We start from the raw sequence: 18259 nt of genomic DNA, 5'->3' as shown, positions 1-18259 counted from the left end.
CCAGGTGCCCCCAGGTGTCCTCAGGTGTCCCCAGGTGTCCCCAAGTGTCCCCAGGATCGTCCCCAAGTGTCCCAGATGTCCTCTTTAGTTCCCCCAGTTGTGTCTCAGGTGTCCCCAAGTGTCTCCAGATGCCACCAGATGCCACCAGGTGTCCCCCAGGTGTCCCCAGGTGTCCCCAAGTGTGTCCCCAAGTGCCACCAAGTGTCCCCAGGATTGTCCCCAAGTGTCCCAGATGTCCTCTTTAATTCCCCCTGGTGTGTCCCCAGATGTGTCCCCAAATGCCATCAAGTGTCCCAGGTGTCCCCAAATGTCCCCAGGTATAACCAGGTGTGTCCCCAGGATTGTCCCCAAGTGTCCCAGATGTCCTCTTTAGTTCCCCCAGGTGTGTCCCCAGATGTGTCCCCAGATGCTACCAAGTGTCCCTACCTGTCCAAGGTGTCCCCAGGTGTCCCCAAATGTCCCCAAATGTCCCCAAATGTCCCCAGCTGTCCCCAAATGTCCCCAGGTGTCCCCAGATGTGTCCCTGACCGTTTTTCCCCCCCCAGGAGTTCGTTTTCCCTGGAGGATTTCGAGGTGGGGGCGTCCCCTGGGCAAGGGGAAGTTCGGGAACGTTTACCTGGCCCAGGTGTCCCCAAATGTCCCCAGGTGTCCCCAAATGTCCCCAGGTGTCCCCAAATGTCCCCAGGTGTGTCCCTGACCCTTTTCCCTCTCCAGGAGTTCGTTTTCCCTGGAGGATTTCGAGGTGGGGGCTCCTCTGGGCAAGGGGAAGTTCGGGAACGTTTACCTGGCCCAGCTGTCCCCAAATGTCCCCAAATGTCCCCAAATGTCCCCAGGTGTCCCCAAATGCCACCAAATGTCCCCAGGTGTCCCCAGGTGTCCCCCTGACCCTTTTCCCTCTCCAGGAGGACGTTTTCCCTGGAGGATTTCGAGGTGGGGGGTCCCCTGGGCAAGGGGAAGTTCGGGAACGTTTACCTGGCCCAGCTGTCCCCAAATGTCCCCACCTGTCCCCAACTGTCCCCAACTGTCCCCAGGTGTCCCCAAATGTGTCCCTGAGTGTTTTTCCCCCCCAGGAGTTCGTTTTCCCTGGAGGATTTCGAGGTGGGGGCTCCTGGGCAAGGGGAAGTTCGGGAACGTTTACCTGGCCCAGCTGTCCCCAGGTGTCCCCAAATGTCCCCAGGTGTCCCCAAATGCCACCAAATGTCCCCAGGTGTGTCCCTGACCCTTTTTCCCCCCCAGGAGGACGTTTTCCCTGGAGGATTTCGAGGTGGGGCGTCCCCTGGGCAAGGGGAAGTTCGGGAACGTTTACCTGGCCCAGCTGTCCCCAAATGCCACCAAATGTCCCCAGCTGTCCCCAAATGTCCCCAAATGTCCCCAGGTGTCCCCAAATGCCACCAAATGTCCCCAGGTGTCCCCCTGACCCTTTTTCCCCCCCCCCAGGAGGACGTTTTCCCTGGAGGATTTCGAGGTGGGGCGTCCCCTGGGCAAGGGGAAGTTCGGGAACGTTTACCTGGCCCAGCTGTCCCCAAATGTCCCCAAATGTCCCCAAATGTCCCCAAATGTCCCCAAATGTCCCCAGGTGTCCCCCTGACCCTTTTCCCCCCCCAGGAGTTCGTTTTCCCTGGAGGATTTCGAGGTGGGGGCTCCCCTGGGCAAGGGGAAGTTCGGGAATGTTTACCTGGCCCAGCTGTCCCCAAATGTCCCCAGGTGTCCCCAAATGTCCCCAAATGTCCCCAGGTGTCCCCAAATGTCTCCAGGTGTGTCCCTGACCCTTTTTCCCCCCCAGGAGGACGTTTTCCCTGGAGGATTTCGAGGTGGGGCGTCCCCTGGGCAAGGGGAAGTTCGGGAACGTTTACCTGGCCCAGCTGTCCCCAAATGTCCCCAAATGTCCCCAAATGTCCCCAGGTGTGTCCCTGACCCTTTTTCCCCCAGGAGGACGTTTTCCCTGGAGGATTTCGAGGTGGGGCGTCCCTGGGCAAGGGGAAGTTCGGGAACGTTTACCTGGCCCAGCTGTCCCCAAATGTCCCCAAATGTCCCCAGGTGTCCCCAGGTGTCCCCCTGACCCTTTTTCCCCCCCCAGGAGTTCGTTTTCCCTGGAGGATTTCGAGGTGGGGGCGTCCCCTGGGCAAGGGGAAGTTCGGGAACGTTTACCTGGCCCAGCTGTCCCCAGGTGTCCCCAAATGTTCCCAGGTGTCCCCAAATGTCCCCAAATGTTCCCAGCTGTCCCCAGATGTGTCCCTGACCCTTTCCCCTCTCCAGGAGGACGTTTTCCCTGGAGGATTTCGAGGTGGGGCGTCCCCTGGGCAAGGGGAAGTTCGGGAATGTTTACCTGGCCCGCGAGCGCCGCTCTGGGTTCCTGGTGGCCCTCAAGGTGCTCTTCAAGTCGCAGGTGGAGCAGGAGGGGGTGGAGCATCAGCTCAGGAGGGAGATCGAGATCCAGGCACACCTCAGGTACCCCCAAAAGGGGTCTCTTGTTTTTTTGGGGGGATTTACAGGGTTTTTGGGTCCTTGGGGGTCTCATTTTTGGGGGGATTTACGGGGTTTTTGGGTCCTTGGGTGTCTCATTTTTGGGGGGATTTTTGGGGGGTGGTTTGGGGGGTTTTTTGGCTCCCCAAGGGTCTCATTTTTGGGGTGATTTGGGAGTGATTTGGGGGGAATTTTTGCTCCCCGGGGGTCTCATTTTTGGGGTGATTTAGAGTGATTTTGGGGTGACAATGAGGGTGATTTGGGGGTGGTTTGGCGGTTTTTTTTGGCTCCCCAAGGGTCTTATTTTTGGGGTGATTTTGGGGTGATTTTTAACTCCCCGGGGGTCTCATTTTTGGGGTGATTTTGGGGGTGATTTGGGGGGGTTTTTGGGTCCCTGGGTGTCTCATTTTTGGGGTGATTTGGGGTGATTTTTGGGGTGAGTCTGGGGGTGATTTGGGGGGGTTTTTGGCTCCCCGGGGGCCTCATTTTTGGGGTGATTTTGGGGGTGACTTCGGGGGTTTTTTTGGCTCCTCAGGGGTCTCATTTTTGGGGTGACAATGGGGGTGGTTTTGGGGTGGTTTGGGGGTTTTTAGGTCTCTGGGGGCTCTCATTTTTGGGGTGGTTTGGGGGGTTTTTTTGGCTCCCCGGGTGTCTCATTTTTGGGCTGATTTGGGGTGATTTTTGGGGTGAGTCTGGGGGTGATTTGGGGGATTTTTTGCTCCCCGGGTGTCTCATTTTTGGGGTGATTTGGGGGGATTTTTGGGGTGAGTCTGGGGGTGATTTGGGGAGATTTTTGGTCCCCTGAGTGTCTCATTTTTGGGGTGATTTGGGGTGATTGTTGGGGTGAGTCTGGGGGTGATTTGGGGAGATTTTTGGTCCCCGGAGTGTCTCATTTTTGGGGTGATTTGGGGGATTTTTGGGGTGAGTCTGGGGGTGATTTGGGGGATTTTTGGCTCCCCAAGGGTCTCATTTTTGGGGTGATTTGGGGTGATTTTTGGGGTGAGTCTGGGGGTGATTTGGGGGGTTTTTGGCTCCCTGGGGGCCTCATTTTTGGGGCGATTTGGGGTGATTTTTGGGGTGAATCTGGGGGTGATTTGGGGGGTTTTTTTGGCTCCCTGGGTGTCTCATTTTTGGGCTGATTTGGGGTGATTTTTGGGGTGAGTCTGGGGGTGATTTTGGGGGTTTTTGGCTCCCTGGGTGTCTCGTTTTTGGGGTGATTTGGGGTGATTTTTGGGGTAAGTCTGGGGCGTTTGGAGGTTTTTTTGCCTCCTCAGGGCTCTCATTTTTGGGGTTATTTGGGGTGATTTTTGGGGTGAGTCTGGGGGTGATTTGGGGGTTTTTGGCTCCCCGGGGGCCTCATTTCTGGGTGTTTTTCGGGGTCCCTGCAGACACCCCAACGTGCTGAGGCTCTACAATTACTTCCACGACCGGCGCCGGGTGTTCCTCATCCTGGAATTCGCCCCCCGAGGGGAGCTCTACAAGGAGCTCCAGCGCTGCAGGAGGCTCGACAGCACCAGGACGGCCACGGTGAGGCCCCAAAACACCCCAAAAATACCCCAAAAACAGGCCAAAAATACCCCAAAAACCGCCCCGATAAGACCCTAAAAATACCCTGAAAAACGCCCCCAAAACACCCCAAAAACATCCTAAAAACACCCCAAAAACATCCTAAAAACACCCCAAAAGCATCCTAAAAACCAGCCCAAAAACCTCCTGAAAACACCCCAAAATCCACCCAAAAACCATCCCAAAACCAACCCAAAAACACCCCCAAAAACACCCTAAAAACCAAACCAGAAACATTCTAAAAAACACTCTAAAAACCAGCCCAAAAACATTCTAAAAAGACCCCAAAAACATTCTTAAAAACACCCCCAAAACCAGCCAAAAAACAGCCCAGAAACATCCTAAAAACACCCCAGAAACACCCTAAAAACCAGCTCAAAAACCTCCTGAAAACATCCCAAAATCGACCCAAAAACCACCCCAAAATCAACCCAGAAACACCCCCAAAAACACCCTAAAAACCAGCCCAGAAACACCCCAAAAACACCCTAAAAACCAGCCCAAAAACCTCCTGAAAAACACCCCAAAAACACCCTAAAAACACCCCCAAAACCATCCTAAAAATACCCCAAAATCGCCCCAAAACCCACCCCAAAACCAGCCCAGAAACACCCCAAAAACACCCTAAAAACCAGCCCAGAAACATCCTGAAAAACACTCTACAAACCAGCCCAAAAACATCCTAAAAACACCCCAAAAACACCCTAAAAACCAGCCCAAAAACCTCCTCAAAACACCCCAAAATTGCCCCCAAACGAACCAAAAACAGCCTAGAAACATCCTAAAAAACACTCTAAAAACCAGCCCCAAAACATCCTGAAAGGACCCCAGAAACACCCTAAAAACCAGCCCAGAAACATCCTAAAAAACACTCTAAAAACCAGCCCAAAAACCTCCTGAAAAACACCCCAAAATCGCCCCCAAAACAGCCCAGAAACATCCTAAAAACACTCTAAAAACCAAGCCAGAAACATCCTAAAAAGACCCCAGAAACACCCTAAAAATGAGCCCAAAATCACCCTAAAAACACCCCCAAAACCACTCTAAAAACCAGCCCCAAAACGCCCCAGAAACACTCCAAAAACAACCAAAAAACACCCCCAAAACCAGCCAAAAAACGCCCCCAAAACACCCCCAAAACAGCCAAAAAACAGCCCAGAAACATCCTAAAAAGACCTCAAAAACATTCTCTAAACCAGCCCAAAAACCACACAAAAAACCACCCTGAAAACACCCCCTAAAACACTCTTAAAACCAGCCCCAAACCAGCCCCAAAACACTCTTAAAACCAGCCCCAAAATGCCTCAAAACCAGCCCAAAAATACCTCAGAAACATCCCAAAAATCACCCTGAAAACACCCCCAAAACAGCCGAAGAACACCCCAGAAACATCCCAAAACCCACCCCAAAACCACCTCGAAATCATCCTAAAAACCAGCCCAAAAACTTCCTGAAAAACACCCCAAAAACACCCTAAAAACACCCCCAAAACCCACCCTAAAACCACCCCAAAACCCACCCCAGAAACCACCTCAAAAATACTCCAAAAACCACTCCAAAACCAACCCAAAAACACCCTCAAAAAAACCAAAAATGACCCCAAAACGCACCCCAAAACCACCCTAAAACCCACCCTGGGGACACCCAAAAACACCCCCAAAAAAAACCAAAAACAACCCCAAAAAACCCCCAAACGACCCCAAAACCACCCCAAAACCACCCCAAAAACACCCAAAAACCACCCCAAAAACACCCCAAAACCACCCCAAAAATATTCCAAAAACCACCCCAAAAACGACCCCAAAACCCACCCCAAAATGACCCCAAAACCCACCCTGGGGACACCCAAAAACACCCCCAAAAAACCAAACAACCCCAAAACACCCCAAACGACCCCTAAACCACCCCAAAAACCAGCCCCAAAACACCCAAAACCACCCCCAAAACACCTCCAAAACCACCCCAAAAATATTCCAAAACCACCCCAAAACGACCTCAAACCCACCCCAAAATGACCCCTAAACCCACCCTGGGGACACCCCAAAATCCCCCCCAAAACCCACCCCAAAACCACCCTAAAACCCACCCTGGGGACACCCAAAAACACCCCTAAAAACAACCCAAAAACAACCCAAAACCCACCCCAGAAATGACCCCAAAAACACCATAAAACCACCGCCAAAACCACCCCGAAATCATCCTAAAAACCAGCCCAAAAACAACTGAAAATCACCCCAACTCCCTTAAAACACCCCAAAACCCCTAAAAATACCCCCAAAATCACCCCAAAACCACCCTGAAATCATCCTAAAAACCAGCACAAAACCACCCCAAAATTACCCCAAAATCACCCCCTAAAAACACCCCAAACCCCCCCCTAAAAATACCCCAAAATCACCCCAAAACCCACCCCAAAACCACCCTGAAATCATCCTAAAACCAGCCCAAAACCAACCCAAAAACATCCCAAAACCACCCTAAAATCATCCCAAAACCCACCCTAAAAACACCCCAAAACCACCCCAAAACCAGCCCAAAAACACCCCAAGAACCCCCTGAAATCATCCTAAAACCCCACCCAAAAACACCCTAAAAACACCCTAAAAAACACCCCAAAAACCATCCCAAAAAACACCCCAAAATCATCCCAACCCCCCCCGAAATCATCCTAAAACCCAGCCCAAAAACACCCTAAAAACACCCTAAAAACCACCCCAAAATCACCCCAAAAAACCCCAAAAATGACCCCAAAAAACCCCAAAACGACCCCAAAACCCACCCCAAACATACCCCAAAACCCACCCTGGGGACACCCCAAAAAGCCCCCCAAAACCCACCCCAAAACCACCCCAAAATCACCCCAAAACCCACCCTAAAAACACCCCAAAACGACCCCAAAAAACCCCAAAATCACCCCAAATATACCCCAAAACCACCCCGAAATCATCCCAAACCCACCCCAAAACCACCCCCAAAATCACCCCAAAACCCACCCTAAAAACACCCCAAAACGACCCCAAAAAACCCCAAAATCACCCCAAATATACCCCAAAACCACCCCAAAACCAGCCTGAAATCATTCCAAAACCCACCCCAAACCCACCCCAAAAACACCCTAAAAACACTCCAAAAACCCCCAAAAACGACCCCAAAACCCACCCCGGGAACACCCCAAAATCACCCCAAAACCCACCCTAAAAACACCTCCAAACGCACCCCAAAACACCCCAAAATCACCCCAAATATACCCCAAAACCACCCTGAAATCATCCCAAAACCCACCCCAAAACCACCCCAAAAACACCCTAAAAACACTCCAAAAAACCCAAAAACGACCCCAAAACCCACCCCGGGGGCACCCCAAAATCACCCCCAAAACCCCCCCCAAAAAGACCCCAAAACCCACCCCAAAACCACCTCCAAAACCACCCCAAAAGACCCCAAAAACTACCCCAAAACGCACCCCAAAACCACCCCAAAATCACCCCAAAACCCACCCTAAAAACACCCCAAAAGCCCCCCTAAAACCACCCCAAAACCCACCCTAAAACACCCCAAGACTCCCTAAAAATACCCCCAAAATCCACTCCCAAAACCACCTCCAAAACCACTCCCAAAAGACCCCAAAACTACCCCAAAACCCACCCCAAACCCACCCCAAAACCCACCCTAAAAACATCCCAAAACGACCCCAAAAAACCCCAAACCCCCCTAAAAATATCCCAAAATCACCCCAAAAACACCCCCTAAAACCACCCCAAACCCACCCTGGGGACACCCGAGGGGGGATTTTGGGGGGTCCTGGGGGGACATTTGGGGGTCCCAGAGGGTCGGGGGGTTTTGGGACCCCCCGAGATGATTTTTGGGGTCCCCAAGGTGATTTTGGGGTCCCCAAGATGATTTTGAGACCCCCAAGATGATTTTGGGACCCCCTGACCCCCCAAATTTGGGGTTTCAGCTGAAGGAGGAGCTTCCACCCCACATGGGGGGGATTTTGAGGGGTCCTGGGGGGACATTTGGGGGTCCCAGAGGGTCAGGGGGTTTCAGGACCCCCCGAGGTGATTTTTGGGGTCCCCTGGGATGATTTTGGGACCCCCTAACCCTGTTTTTGGGGTTTTTGGGGGGCTGCAGCTGATGGAGGAGCTTCCACCCCACATGGGGGAGATTTTGGGGGGTCCTGGGGGGACATTTGGGGGTCCCAGAGGGTCAGGGGGTTTTGGGGCCCCCTGAGATGATTTTTGGGGTCCCCCAGGGTGATTTTGAGACCCCCAAGATGATTTTGGGGCCCCCCTGACCTCCCAAATTTGGGGTTTCAGCTGATGGAGGAGCTTCCACCCCACATGGGGGGGATTTTGGGGGGTCCTGGGGGGTCCCAGAGGGTCAGGGGGTTTTGGGACCCCCCGAGATGATTTTTGGGGTCCCCGGGGTGATTTTGGGGACCCCCAGAGTGATTTTGGGGCCCCCCTGACCCCCCAAATTTGGGGTTGCAGCTGATGGAGGAGCTTCCACCCCACATGGGGGGGATTTTGGGGGGTCCTGGGGGACATTTGGGGGTCCCAGAGGGTCGGGGGGTTTTGGGGACCCCCCGAGATGATTTTTGGGGTCCCTGGGGTGATTTTGGGGTCCCCTGACCCCATTTCTGGGGGGGTTTCAGCTGATGGAGGAGCTTCCACCCCACACAGAGGGAAATTTGAGGGTCCTGGGGGACATTTTGGGGGGTCCTGGGGGGTCCCAGAGAGTCAGGGGTTTTGGGGACCCCCTGAGATGATTTTTGGGGACCCTCGGGGTGATTTTGGGGTCCCCCTGACGGTGTTTTTGGGATTTTTGGGGGGTTTCAGGTGATGGAGGAGCTTCCACCCCACATGGGGGGGGATTTTGGGGGGTCCTGGGGGACATTTGGGGGTCCCAGAGGGTCGGGGGGTTTTGGGGACCCCCCGAGATGATTTTTGGGGTCCCCCAGGGGATTTTGGGCCCCCCAAGGTGATTTTGGGACCCCCCCGACCCCCCAAATTTGGGGTTGCAGCTGATGGAGGAGCTTCCACCCCACATGGGGGGGATTTTGGGGTCCTGGGGACATTTGGGGGTCCCAGAGGGTCGGGGGGTTTCGGGGTCCCCCGAGATGATTTTTGGGGTCCCTGGGGTGATTTTGGGCCCCCCTGACCCCCCAAATTTGGGGCTGCAGCTGATGGAGGAGCTTCCACCCCACACAGAAGGATATTTGGGGGTCCTGGGGGGACATTTGGAGGTCCCAGAGGGTCGGGGGATTTCGGGACCCCCCGAGATGATTTTTGGGGTCCCCGGGGTGATTTTGGGGTCCCCCTGACGGTGTTTTTGGGGTTTTTGGGGGGTTTCAGCTGATGGAGGAGCTTCCACCCCACATGGGGGGGATTTTGGGGGGTCCTGGGGGGTCCCAGAGGGTCGGGGGGTTTTGGGGGCCCCCCGAGATGATTTTTGGGGTCCCCAAGGTGATTTTGGGCCCCCCTGACCCCCCAAATTTGGGGTTTTTGGGGGGCTGCAGCTGATGGAGGAGCTGGCAGACGCCCTCCTGTACTGCCACGGGCGCAAAGTGATCCACAGGGACATCAAACCCGAGAACCTCCTGCTGGGCCTCAAAGGGGAGCTCAAAATCGCCGATTTTGGGTGGTCCGTGCACGCCCCCTCCCTCAGGTACCTCCTGCACTCACCTGGGGGGCTCCTGGACTCACCTGGGGGGGTTTGGGGGGGTTTGGGGGGGCTCAAAATCGCTGATTTTGGGTGGTCCGTGCACGCCCCCTCCCTCAGGTACCACCTGCACACACCTGGGGGGGCTCCTGGACTCACCTGGGGGGGTTTTGGGGGTTTTGGGGGCCTCAAAATTGCCAATTTTGGGGTGGTCTGAGCTCATCCCCTCCCTCAGGTACCCCCTGCACTCACCTGGGGGGGTCCTGGGGGGGTTCCTGGACACACCTGGGGGGGGCCTGGACACACCTGGGGGGTTTTTGGGGAGTTTGGGGGGCTCAAAATCGCTGATTTTGGGGTGGTCTGAGCTCGGCCCCTCCCTCAGGTACCACCTGCACTCACCTGGGGGGGTCCTGGGGGGGTCCTGGACACACCTGGGGGGGTCCTGGACACACCTGGGGGTGTTTTTGGGGCTCAAAATCGCCGATTTCGGGTGGTCCGTGCACGCCCCCTCCCTCAGGTACCCCCTGCACACACCTGGGGGTCCTGGACACACCTGGGGGGTTTGGGGGGCTCAAGATCCTGGATTTGGGGTGGTCTGAGCTCGACCCCTCCCTCAGGTGAGACCATGGGTGGCCCTGGACACACCTAGGGGGTCCTGGACTCACCTGGGGGGGGTTTTGGGGAGTTTTTGGGGCTCAAGATCCCAGATTTGGGGTGGTCTGAGCTCAGCCCTCCCTCAGGTGAGACCTTGAGGGGTCCTGGACACACCTGGGGGCCTGTGACACACCTGGGGGCCTGGACACACCTGGGGGTTTGGGGGCTCAAAATTGACAATTTTGGGGTGGTCTGAGCTCAGCCCCTCCTCAGGTGAGACCTGGGGGTCCTGGGGGTTCCTGGACACACCTGGGGGCTCCTGGGGGTTTTGGGGCTCAGAATTGCTGATTTCGGGTGGTCAGTGCACGCCCCCTCCCTCAGGTACCTCCTGCAGCACCTGGGGGTCCTGGACACACCTGGGGGCTCTGACACACCTGGGGGCCTGGACTCACCTGGGGGTTTTGGAGCTCAAAATCGCTGATTCGGGTGGTCCGTGCACGCCCCTCCCTCAGGTACCACCTGCACTCACCTGGGGGTCCTGGACACACCTGGGGGTTCTGGGGGAGTTTTGGGGGTTTTTGGAGCTCAAGATCCCGGTTTTGGGGTGGTCTGAGCTCAGCCCCTCCCTCAGGTGAGATTGGGGGTCCTGGGGGGGTCCTGGACACACCTGGGGGGGTTTTGGGGGTGTTTTGGGGCTCAAAATCGCTGATTCGGGTGGTCCGTGCCGCCCCTCCTCAGGTACCCCCTGCACCCACCTGGGGGGTCCTGGGGGTTCCTGGACACACCTGGGGGCTCTAGAGGGGTCCTGGGTCTGGGGGGGTTCTGGGGTTGGGGCTCAAAATCGCCGATTTTGGGTGGTCCGTGCACGCCCCCTCCCTCAGGTACCACCTGCACTCACCTGGGGGCTCCTGGACACACCTGGGGGGCTTTGGGGGTTTTGGGGGCTCAAAATTGCCAATTTTGGGGGTGGTCTGAGCTTGGCTCCTCCTCAGGTACCACCTGCACAACCTGGGGGTCCTGGACACACCTGGGGGGCTCTAGAGGGGTCCTGGGGTCTGGGAGGGGTTCTGGGGGTTTGGGGGCTCAAGATCCCGGATTTGGGGTGGTCTGAGCTCGGCCCCTCCCTCAGGTGAGACCTAGGGTCCTGGGGCCCAGAGGGTCTGGGGGGCTCCAGGAGGGTCTGGGGGGCTCAGGAGGGTCTGGGGGGTCCAGGTTGAGTTCTGAGACCCCCTAGGTGACTGCCTCCCCAGACGCCGCACCTGTGTGGGACCCTGGATTACCTGGGGGGTCTTTGGGGCTGGGGGCTCAGGAGGGTCTGGGGGCCTCAGGAGGGTCTGGGGGTCCAGGTGAGTCTGGGGGCTCAGGAGGGTCTGGGAGGCTCAGGAAGGTCTGGGGGAGTCCAGGTGGGTCCAGGTGAGTCTGGGGGGGCTCAGGTGGGTCTGGGGGGTCCAGGTGAGTCTGGGAGGGCTCAGGAGGGTCTGGGGGCTCAGGAGGGTCTGGGGGTCCAGGTGGGTCTGGGAGGGCCTCAGAGGGTCTGGGGCTCAGGAGGGTCTGGGGGGCTCAGGAGGGTCTGGGGGGTCTCAGGTGAGTCTGGGGGCTCAGGAGGGTCTGGGGGCTCAGGAGGTCTGGGGGGGTCCAGGTGGGTCTGGGAGGCTCAGGAGGGTCTGGGGGCTCAGGTGAGTCTGGGGGTCAGGTGAGTCTGGGGGGCTCAGGTGGGTCTGGGGGGCTCAGGTGGGTCTGGGGGCTCAGGTGAGTCTGGGGGTCTCAGGAGGGTCTGGGGGAGTCCAGGTGGGGTCCAGGTGAGTCTGGGGGGCTCAGGGTGGCTCTGGGGGGCTCAGGTGGCTCTGGGGGCTCCAGGTAGAGTCTGGGGGCTCAGGTGGGTCCAGGTGAGTCTGGGGGCCTAGGTGGCTCTGGGGGGCTCTAGGAGGAGTCTGGGGGGCTCAGGTGGGTCTGGGGGCTCCAGGAGGGTCTGGGGGGCTCAGGTGGGTCTGGGGGGCCTCAGGTGGGTCCAGGTGAGTCTGGGGGGCTCAGGAGGGTCTGGGGGGTCTCAGGAGGGTCTGGGGGAGTCCAGGTGGGTCCAGGTGAATCTGGGGGGCTCAGGTGGCTCTGGGGGCTCAGGTGAGTCTGGGGGGCTCCAGGAGGGTCTGGGGGACCCAGGTGAGTCTGGGGGGCTCCAGGAGGGTCTGGGGGGCTCAGGTGAGTCTGGGGGTCCAGGTGGGTCCAGATGGGTCTGGGGGGCTCAGGAGGGTCTGGGGGGGTTCAGGTGAGTCTGGGGGAGCTCAGGAGGGTTTGGGGGGTTCAGGTGAGTCTGAGACCCCCAGGTGACCTGCCCCCCCAGACGCCGCACCTGTGTGGGACCCTGGATTACCTGGGGGGTGTTTGGGGGTCTGGGGGTCTCAGGAGGGTCTGGGGGCTCAGGTGGGTCCAGGTGAGTCTGGAGGGGCTCAGGAGGGTCTGGGGGGCTCAGGAGGGTCTGGGGGTTCAGGTGAGTCTGAGACCCACCCAGGTGACCCTGACCTCCCCAGACGCCGCACCCTGTGTGGGACCCTGGATTACCTGGGGGTCTTTGGGGGCTGGGTGGGCTCAGGAGGGTCTGGGGGGCTCAGGAGGGTCTGGGGGCTCAGGTGAGTCTGGGGGCTCAGGTGGGTCTGGGGGCTCAGGTGACTTGACTCCCCTGGACGCTCGCACCCTGTGTGGGACCCTGGATTACCTGGGGGTCTTTGGGGGCTGGGGGGGCTCAGGAGGGTCTGGGGGGCTCAGGTGAGTCTGGGGCTAAGGAGGGTCTGGGGGCTCAGGAGGGTCTGAGGGGCTCAGGTGAGCCTGGGAGGGCCCAGGAGGGGTCTGGGGGTCCAGGTGAGTCTGGGGGTCCAGGTGAGTCTGGGGGTCCAGGTGAGTCTGGGGGGTCAGGTGGCTCTGGGGGCTCAGGAGGGTCTAGGAGGGCTCAGGTGAGTCTGGGGGCTCAGGAGGGTTTGAGACCCCAGGTGACTTCTGACCCCCCAAACGCCGCACCCTGTGTGGGACCCTGGATTACCTGGGGGTCTTTGGGGGGCTGGGGGGCTCAGGAGGGTCTGGGGGGCTCAGGAGGGTCTGGGGGGCTCAGGAGGGTCTGGGGTTCCAGGTGAGTCTGGGGGTCTTTGGGGGGTCTGGGGGCTCAGGTGAGTTTGGAGACTCCCCAGGTGACCCCCTGACCCCCCAGATGCCGTGCACCCTGTGTGGGACCCTGGATTACCTGGGGGTCTTTGGGGGTCTGGGGGCTCAGGTGAGTCTGAGACCCCCAGGTGACCCCTGCCCCCCCCAGACGCCGCACCCTGTGTGGGACCCTGGATTACCTGGGGCTCAGGAGGGTCTGGGGGCTCAGGAGGGCCTGGGGGTCAGGTGAGTCTGGGGGCTCAGGTGAGTCTGGGGGGTCCAGGTGGGTCCAGGTGAGTCTGGGGGCTCAGGTGAGTCTGGGGGGCTCAGGAGGCTCTGGGGGTCTTTGGGGGTCTGGGGGTGCTCAGGTGGCTCTGGGGGCCTCAGGTGACCCCCTGCCCCCAGACGCCGTACCCGTGTGGGACCCTGGATTACCTGGGGGTCTTTGGGGGTCTGGGGGGCTCAGGAGGGTCTGGGGGTTCAGGTGAGTCTGGGGGGCTCAGGAGGGTTTGAGACCCCCAGGTGACCCCTGCCCCCCCAGACGCCGCACCCTGTGTGGGACCCTGGATTACCTCCCCCCCGAGATGGTGGAGGGGGGGGGCCACGATGAGAAGGTGGATCTGTGGTGTTTGGGGGTCCTGTGCTACGAACTCCTGGCTGGGAACCCCCCCTTCGAGAGCCCCTCGGCCGCTGACACCTACAGGAGGATCACCCAGGTCAGAGACCCCCAAAAACCCCCCCAAAATATCCCCAAACCCCCTTCCCTGAGCCCCTCGAAGACCTGCTGACACCTACAGGAGTCGATCATACCCAGGTCAAGCCCCCAAAACCTCCAAAATATCCCTTAAAATAGCCCCAAAATATCCCCAAAACTGACCCAAAATACCCTCAAAATATCCCCCCAAAACTGACCCCAAATACCCTAAAAATCCATTAAAATACCCCAAAATATCCCTCAAACTCCCCTTCGAGCCCCTCGGCTGCTGACACCTACAGGAGGATCACCCAGGTCAGAGACCCCCAAAAACACCCCCAAAATATCCCAAAATATCCCCAAAATATCCCCCCAAACCCCCCCTTCGAGAGCCCCTCGGCTGCTGACACCTACAGGAGGATCACCCAGGTCAGAGACCCCCAAAAACCCCCCCAAAATACCCCAAAATATCCCCAAAACTGACCCCAAAACCCCCTTAAAAACCCCTCAAAATATCCTTTAAAACAGCTTCAAAATCCCCCCAAAATACCCCAAAATATCCCCCCAAAACTGACCCAAAACCCCCCCCAAAATACCCCAAAATATCCCCAAAACTGACCCCAAAACCCCCTCAAAATATCACCAAAATATCCTCCCAAACTCCCCCCAAAATACACCAAAATATCCCCAAAACTGACTCTAAAACCCCTTAAACCCCCTCAAAATATCCTTAAAACAGCTCCAAAATCCCCAAAACTGACCCAAAATCCCCCAAAATATCCCCCCAAACCCCCCCAAAACCCCTCCCAAAATACCCCAAAATATCCCCAAAACTGACCCCAAAATCCCCCCTTCGAGAGCCCCTCGGCCGCTGACACCTACAGGAGGATCACCCAGGTCAGAGACCCCCAAAAATGACCCAAAATACCCCAAAATATCCCCAAAACTGACCCCAAAACCCCCTCAAAATATCCCTTAAAACAGCTCCAAAATCCCCCCAAAACTGACCCAAAATACCCCAGAATATCCCCAAAACTGACCCCCAAACTGACCCAGAACTGACCCAAAATATCCTAAAAATCCATTAAAATACCCCAAAATCCCCCCAAACCCCCCCTTCGAGAGCCCCTCGGCTGCTGACACCTACAGGAGGATCACCCAGGTCAGAGACCCCCAAAAACACCCCAAAATATCCCAAAATATCCCCCCAAACCCCCCCTTCGAGAGCCCCTCGGCTGCTGACACCTACAGGAGGATCACCCAGGTCAGAGACCCCCAAAAACACCCCCAAAATATCCCAAAATATCCCCAACCCCCTTCGAGAGCCCCTCGGCTGCTGACACCTACAGGAGGATCACCCAGGTCAGAGACCCCCAAAAACATCCCCAAAATACCCCAAAATACCCCAAAATATCCCCAAAACTGACCCAACCCCCCCACAAAATATCCCCAAAACTGACCCAAAACCCCCCCAAAATACTCCAAAATATCCCCCCAAACCCCCCCAAAACTGACCCAAAAACCCCCCCAAAATATCCCCAAACTGACCCCTAAACCCCCTCAAAATATCCCTTAAAATGGCTCCAAAATCCCCCCAAAACTGAGCCAAAATTGGCCCCAAAACTGACCCTAAACTGACCCAAAACTTACCCAGAATACCCTAAAAATCCATTAAAATATCCCAAAATCCCCCCAACCCCCCCTTCGAGAGCCCCTCGGCTGCTGACACCTACAGGAGGATCACCCAGGTCAGAGACCCCCAAAAACACCCCAAAAGTGACCCAAAACCCCCCCAAAATACCCCAAAATATCCCCAAAACTGACACCAAACCCCTCAAAATATCCCTTAAAATGGTTCCAAAATCCTCCCAAAAGCTGACCCAAAACTGTCCCCCAAACTGACCCAAAATACCCTAAAAATCCATTAAAATATCCCAAAATGCCCCCAAATCCCCCCAACCCCCCCCCAGAGACCCCAAATCCCCCCAGAGACCCCAAATCCCCCCAAATCCCCCCAAATCCCCTCCCACAGACCCCAAATCCCCAGAGACCCCAAATCCCCCCAAATTCCTCCCACAGACCCCAAATCCCTCCCCCACAGACCCCAACCCCCCAAATCCCCCAGAGACCCCAAATCCCTCCCAGAGACTCCAAATCCCTCCCAGACACCCCCAAACCCCCCAAATCCCCCAGGGACCCCAAATCCCCCAGAGACCCCAAATCCCCCCAGAGACCCCAAATCCCCTCCCAGAGACTCCAAATCCCCCAAAACCCTCCCAGACATCCCAAAACCCCCAAATCCCCTCACATCCCCCAGAGACCCCAAATCCCCCAGAGACCCCAAATCCCCCAGAGACCCCAAATCCACCCCAGACCCCCCAAATACCCCCAAATCCTCCCTAAACCCCCCAAGTTCCCCCCAGAGACCCCAAATCCTTCCCCAGAGACCCCAAATCCCCCAAGAGACCCCAAATCCCCCAAATCCCCCAAGAGACCCCAAATCCCTCCCAGACACCCCAAATTCCCCCAGAGACCCCAAATCCCTCCCCAGAGACCCCAAATCCTCCCAAATCCCTCCCAGAGACCCCAAATCCCCCCAAATCCTCCCCAAATCCCCCAAATCCCCCCCAGAGACCCCAAATCCCCCAGAGACCCCAAATCCTCCCCAAATCCCCCAAATCCCCCCAGAGACCCCAAATCCCTCCCAGAGACCCCAAATCCTCCCCAGAGACCCCAAATCCCTCCCAGAGACCCCAAATCCTCCCCAGAGACCCCAAATCCCTCCCAGAGACCCCAAATCCCCCTCAATCCCCCAGAGACCCCAAATCCCCCAAATCCTCCCCAAATCCCCCAAATCCCCCAAATCCCCCCCGAGACCCCAAATCCCCCAAATCCCCCCAGACCCCAAATCCTCCCCAAATCCCCCAATTCCCCCCAAATCCCCCTAGAGACCCCAAATGCCCCCAAATCCCCCAAATCCCCCCAAGCCCCCTAACCCCTCTCTCTGTGCCCCCCAGGTGGACCTGCACTTCCCCCCCCACATTCCCGAGGGGGCTCGGGATCTGATCCAGAGGCTCCTCCAGAGGGTCCCGGCCCAGAGACTCCCCCTCAGGGGGGTCCTGGGGCACCCCTGGGTCAGGGGGCACTCCAGGAGGGTCCTGCCCCCTGGCTACTGCCCCCCTGAGACCCCACCCCAAAAATACCCCCAAAATACCCCAGAAACACCCCAATATACCCAAACCACCCCAAAATAACCCCAAAACCACCCCAAAATAACCCCAAAACCACCCCTGGGTCAGGGGGCACTCCAGGAGGGTCCTTGGCCCCTGCCCCAAAAATACCCCAAAATACCCCAGAAACACCCCAATAATACCCCAAAACCACCCCAAAATAACCCCGAGACCACCCCAAAAACAACCCCAAAACCACCTGTCAGCTCAGAGCTGCCCTGATCCCTAGACCACCCCAAAATCCCAAAACACTCCTGGGACCCCAAAATAACCCCCAAACACCCAAAACACCTCCTGGGACCCCAAAATACCCTAAAAACACCCAAAATACCCTAAAATACCCCAAAACCCCCCTCTGGGACCCCAAAATACCCCAAATAACCCCAGAAACACCCCTGGGACCCCAAAACAACCCCTGAGACCCCCACCCCAAAAAACCACCCCAAAATAACCCCAAAACACCCCCAAAATAACCCCAAAACCACCCCTGGGTCAGGGGGCACTCCAGGAGGGTCCTGCCCCCTGGGTACTGCCCCCCCTGACCCCAAAAATACCCCAAAACCACCCCAGAAACAACCCCTGGGACCCCCAAAACAACCCCTGAGACCCCCACCCCAAAAAACCCTCACTGGGACCCCAAAATAACCCCAAAAATACCCCCAAACCCACCCCAAAATACTTGAAAATACCCCAAAATAACCCCAAAACCAGCCCCTGGAACCCCCAAAATATTATTTTGGGGTCCCTCCGTTATTTTGGGGTTCCCCCCTATTATTTTAAGACCCCCCCATTATTTTGGGGTCCCCCTTTATTTTGGGGTCCTCCCCTTATTTTGGGGTCTCCCCCTTTATTTTGGGGTCCCCCCATTATTTTGGGGTCCCTCTTTATTTTAAGGCTCTCTCTTTTTAATTTTGGGGTGCCC

At 57.1% G+C, this 18259-nt stretch overlaps 1 protein-coding gene across 1 annotated transcript; it reads left to right on the top strand.

Moving 5' to 3' along the window:
- Positions 1-1432: 1432 nt before the first annotated feature.
- On the top strand, positions 1433-17298 carry LOC126651503 (aurora kinase B-like; the record flags this gene model as incomplete). The annotated part of the gene is made up of 6 exons (XM_050337422.1): positions 1433-1507; positions 2327-2448; positions 3852-3990; positions 9548-9696; positions 13955-14129; positions 17125-17298. Coding segments are annotated over 6 exons (834 nt in total), but the record flags the coding sequence as incomplete, so codon positions are not given.
- Positions 17299-18259: the final 961 nt, after the last annotated feature.

The sequence above is a fragment of the Myiozetetes cayanensis genome, unplaced genomic scaffold (genome assembly GCF_022539395.1).
Source record: "Myiozetetes cayanensis isolate MyiCay16 unplaced genomic scaffold, myiCay2020 scf638, whole genome shotgun sequence".
NCBI classification, from domain to species: Eukaryota; Metazoa; Chordata; class Aves; order Passeriformes; family Tyrannidae; genus Myiozetetes; species Myiozetetes cayanensis.
This window is presented reverse-complemented; position numbering and strand designations above follow the sequence as displayed.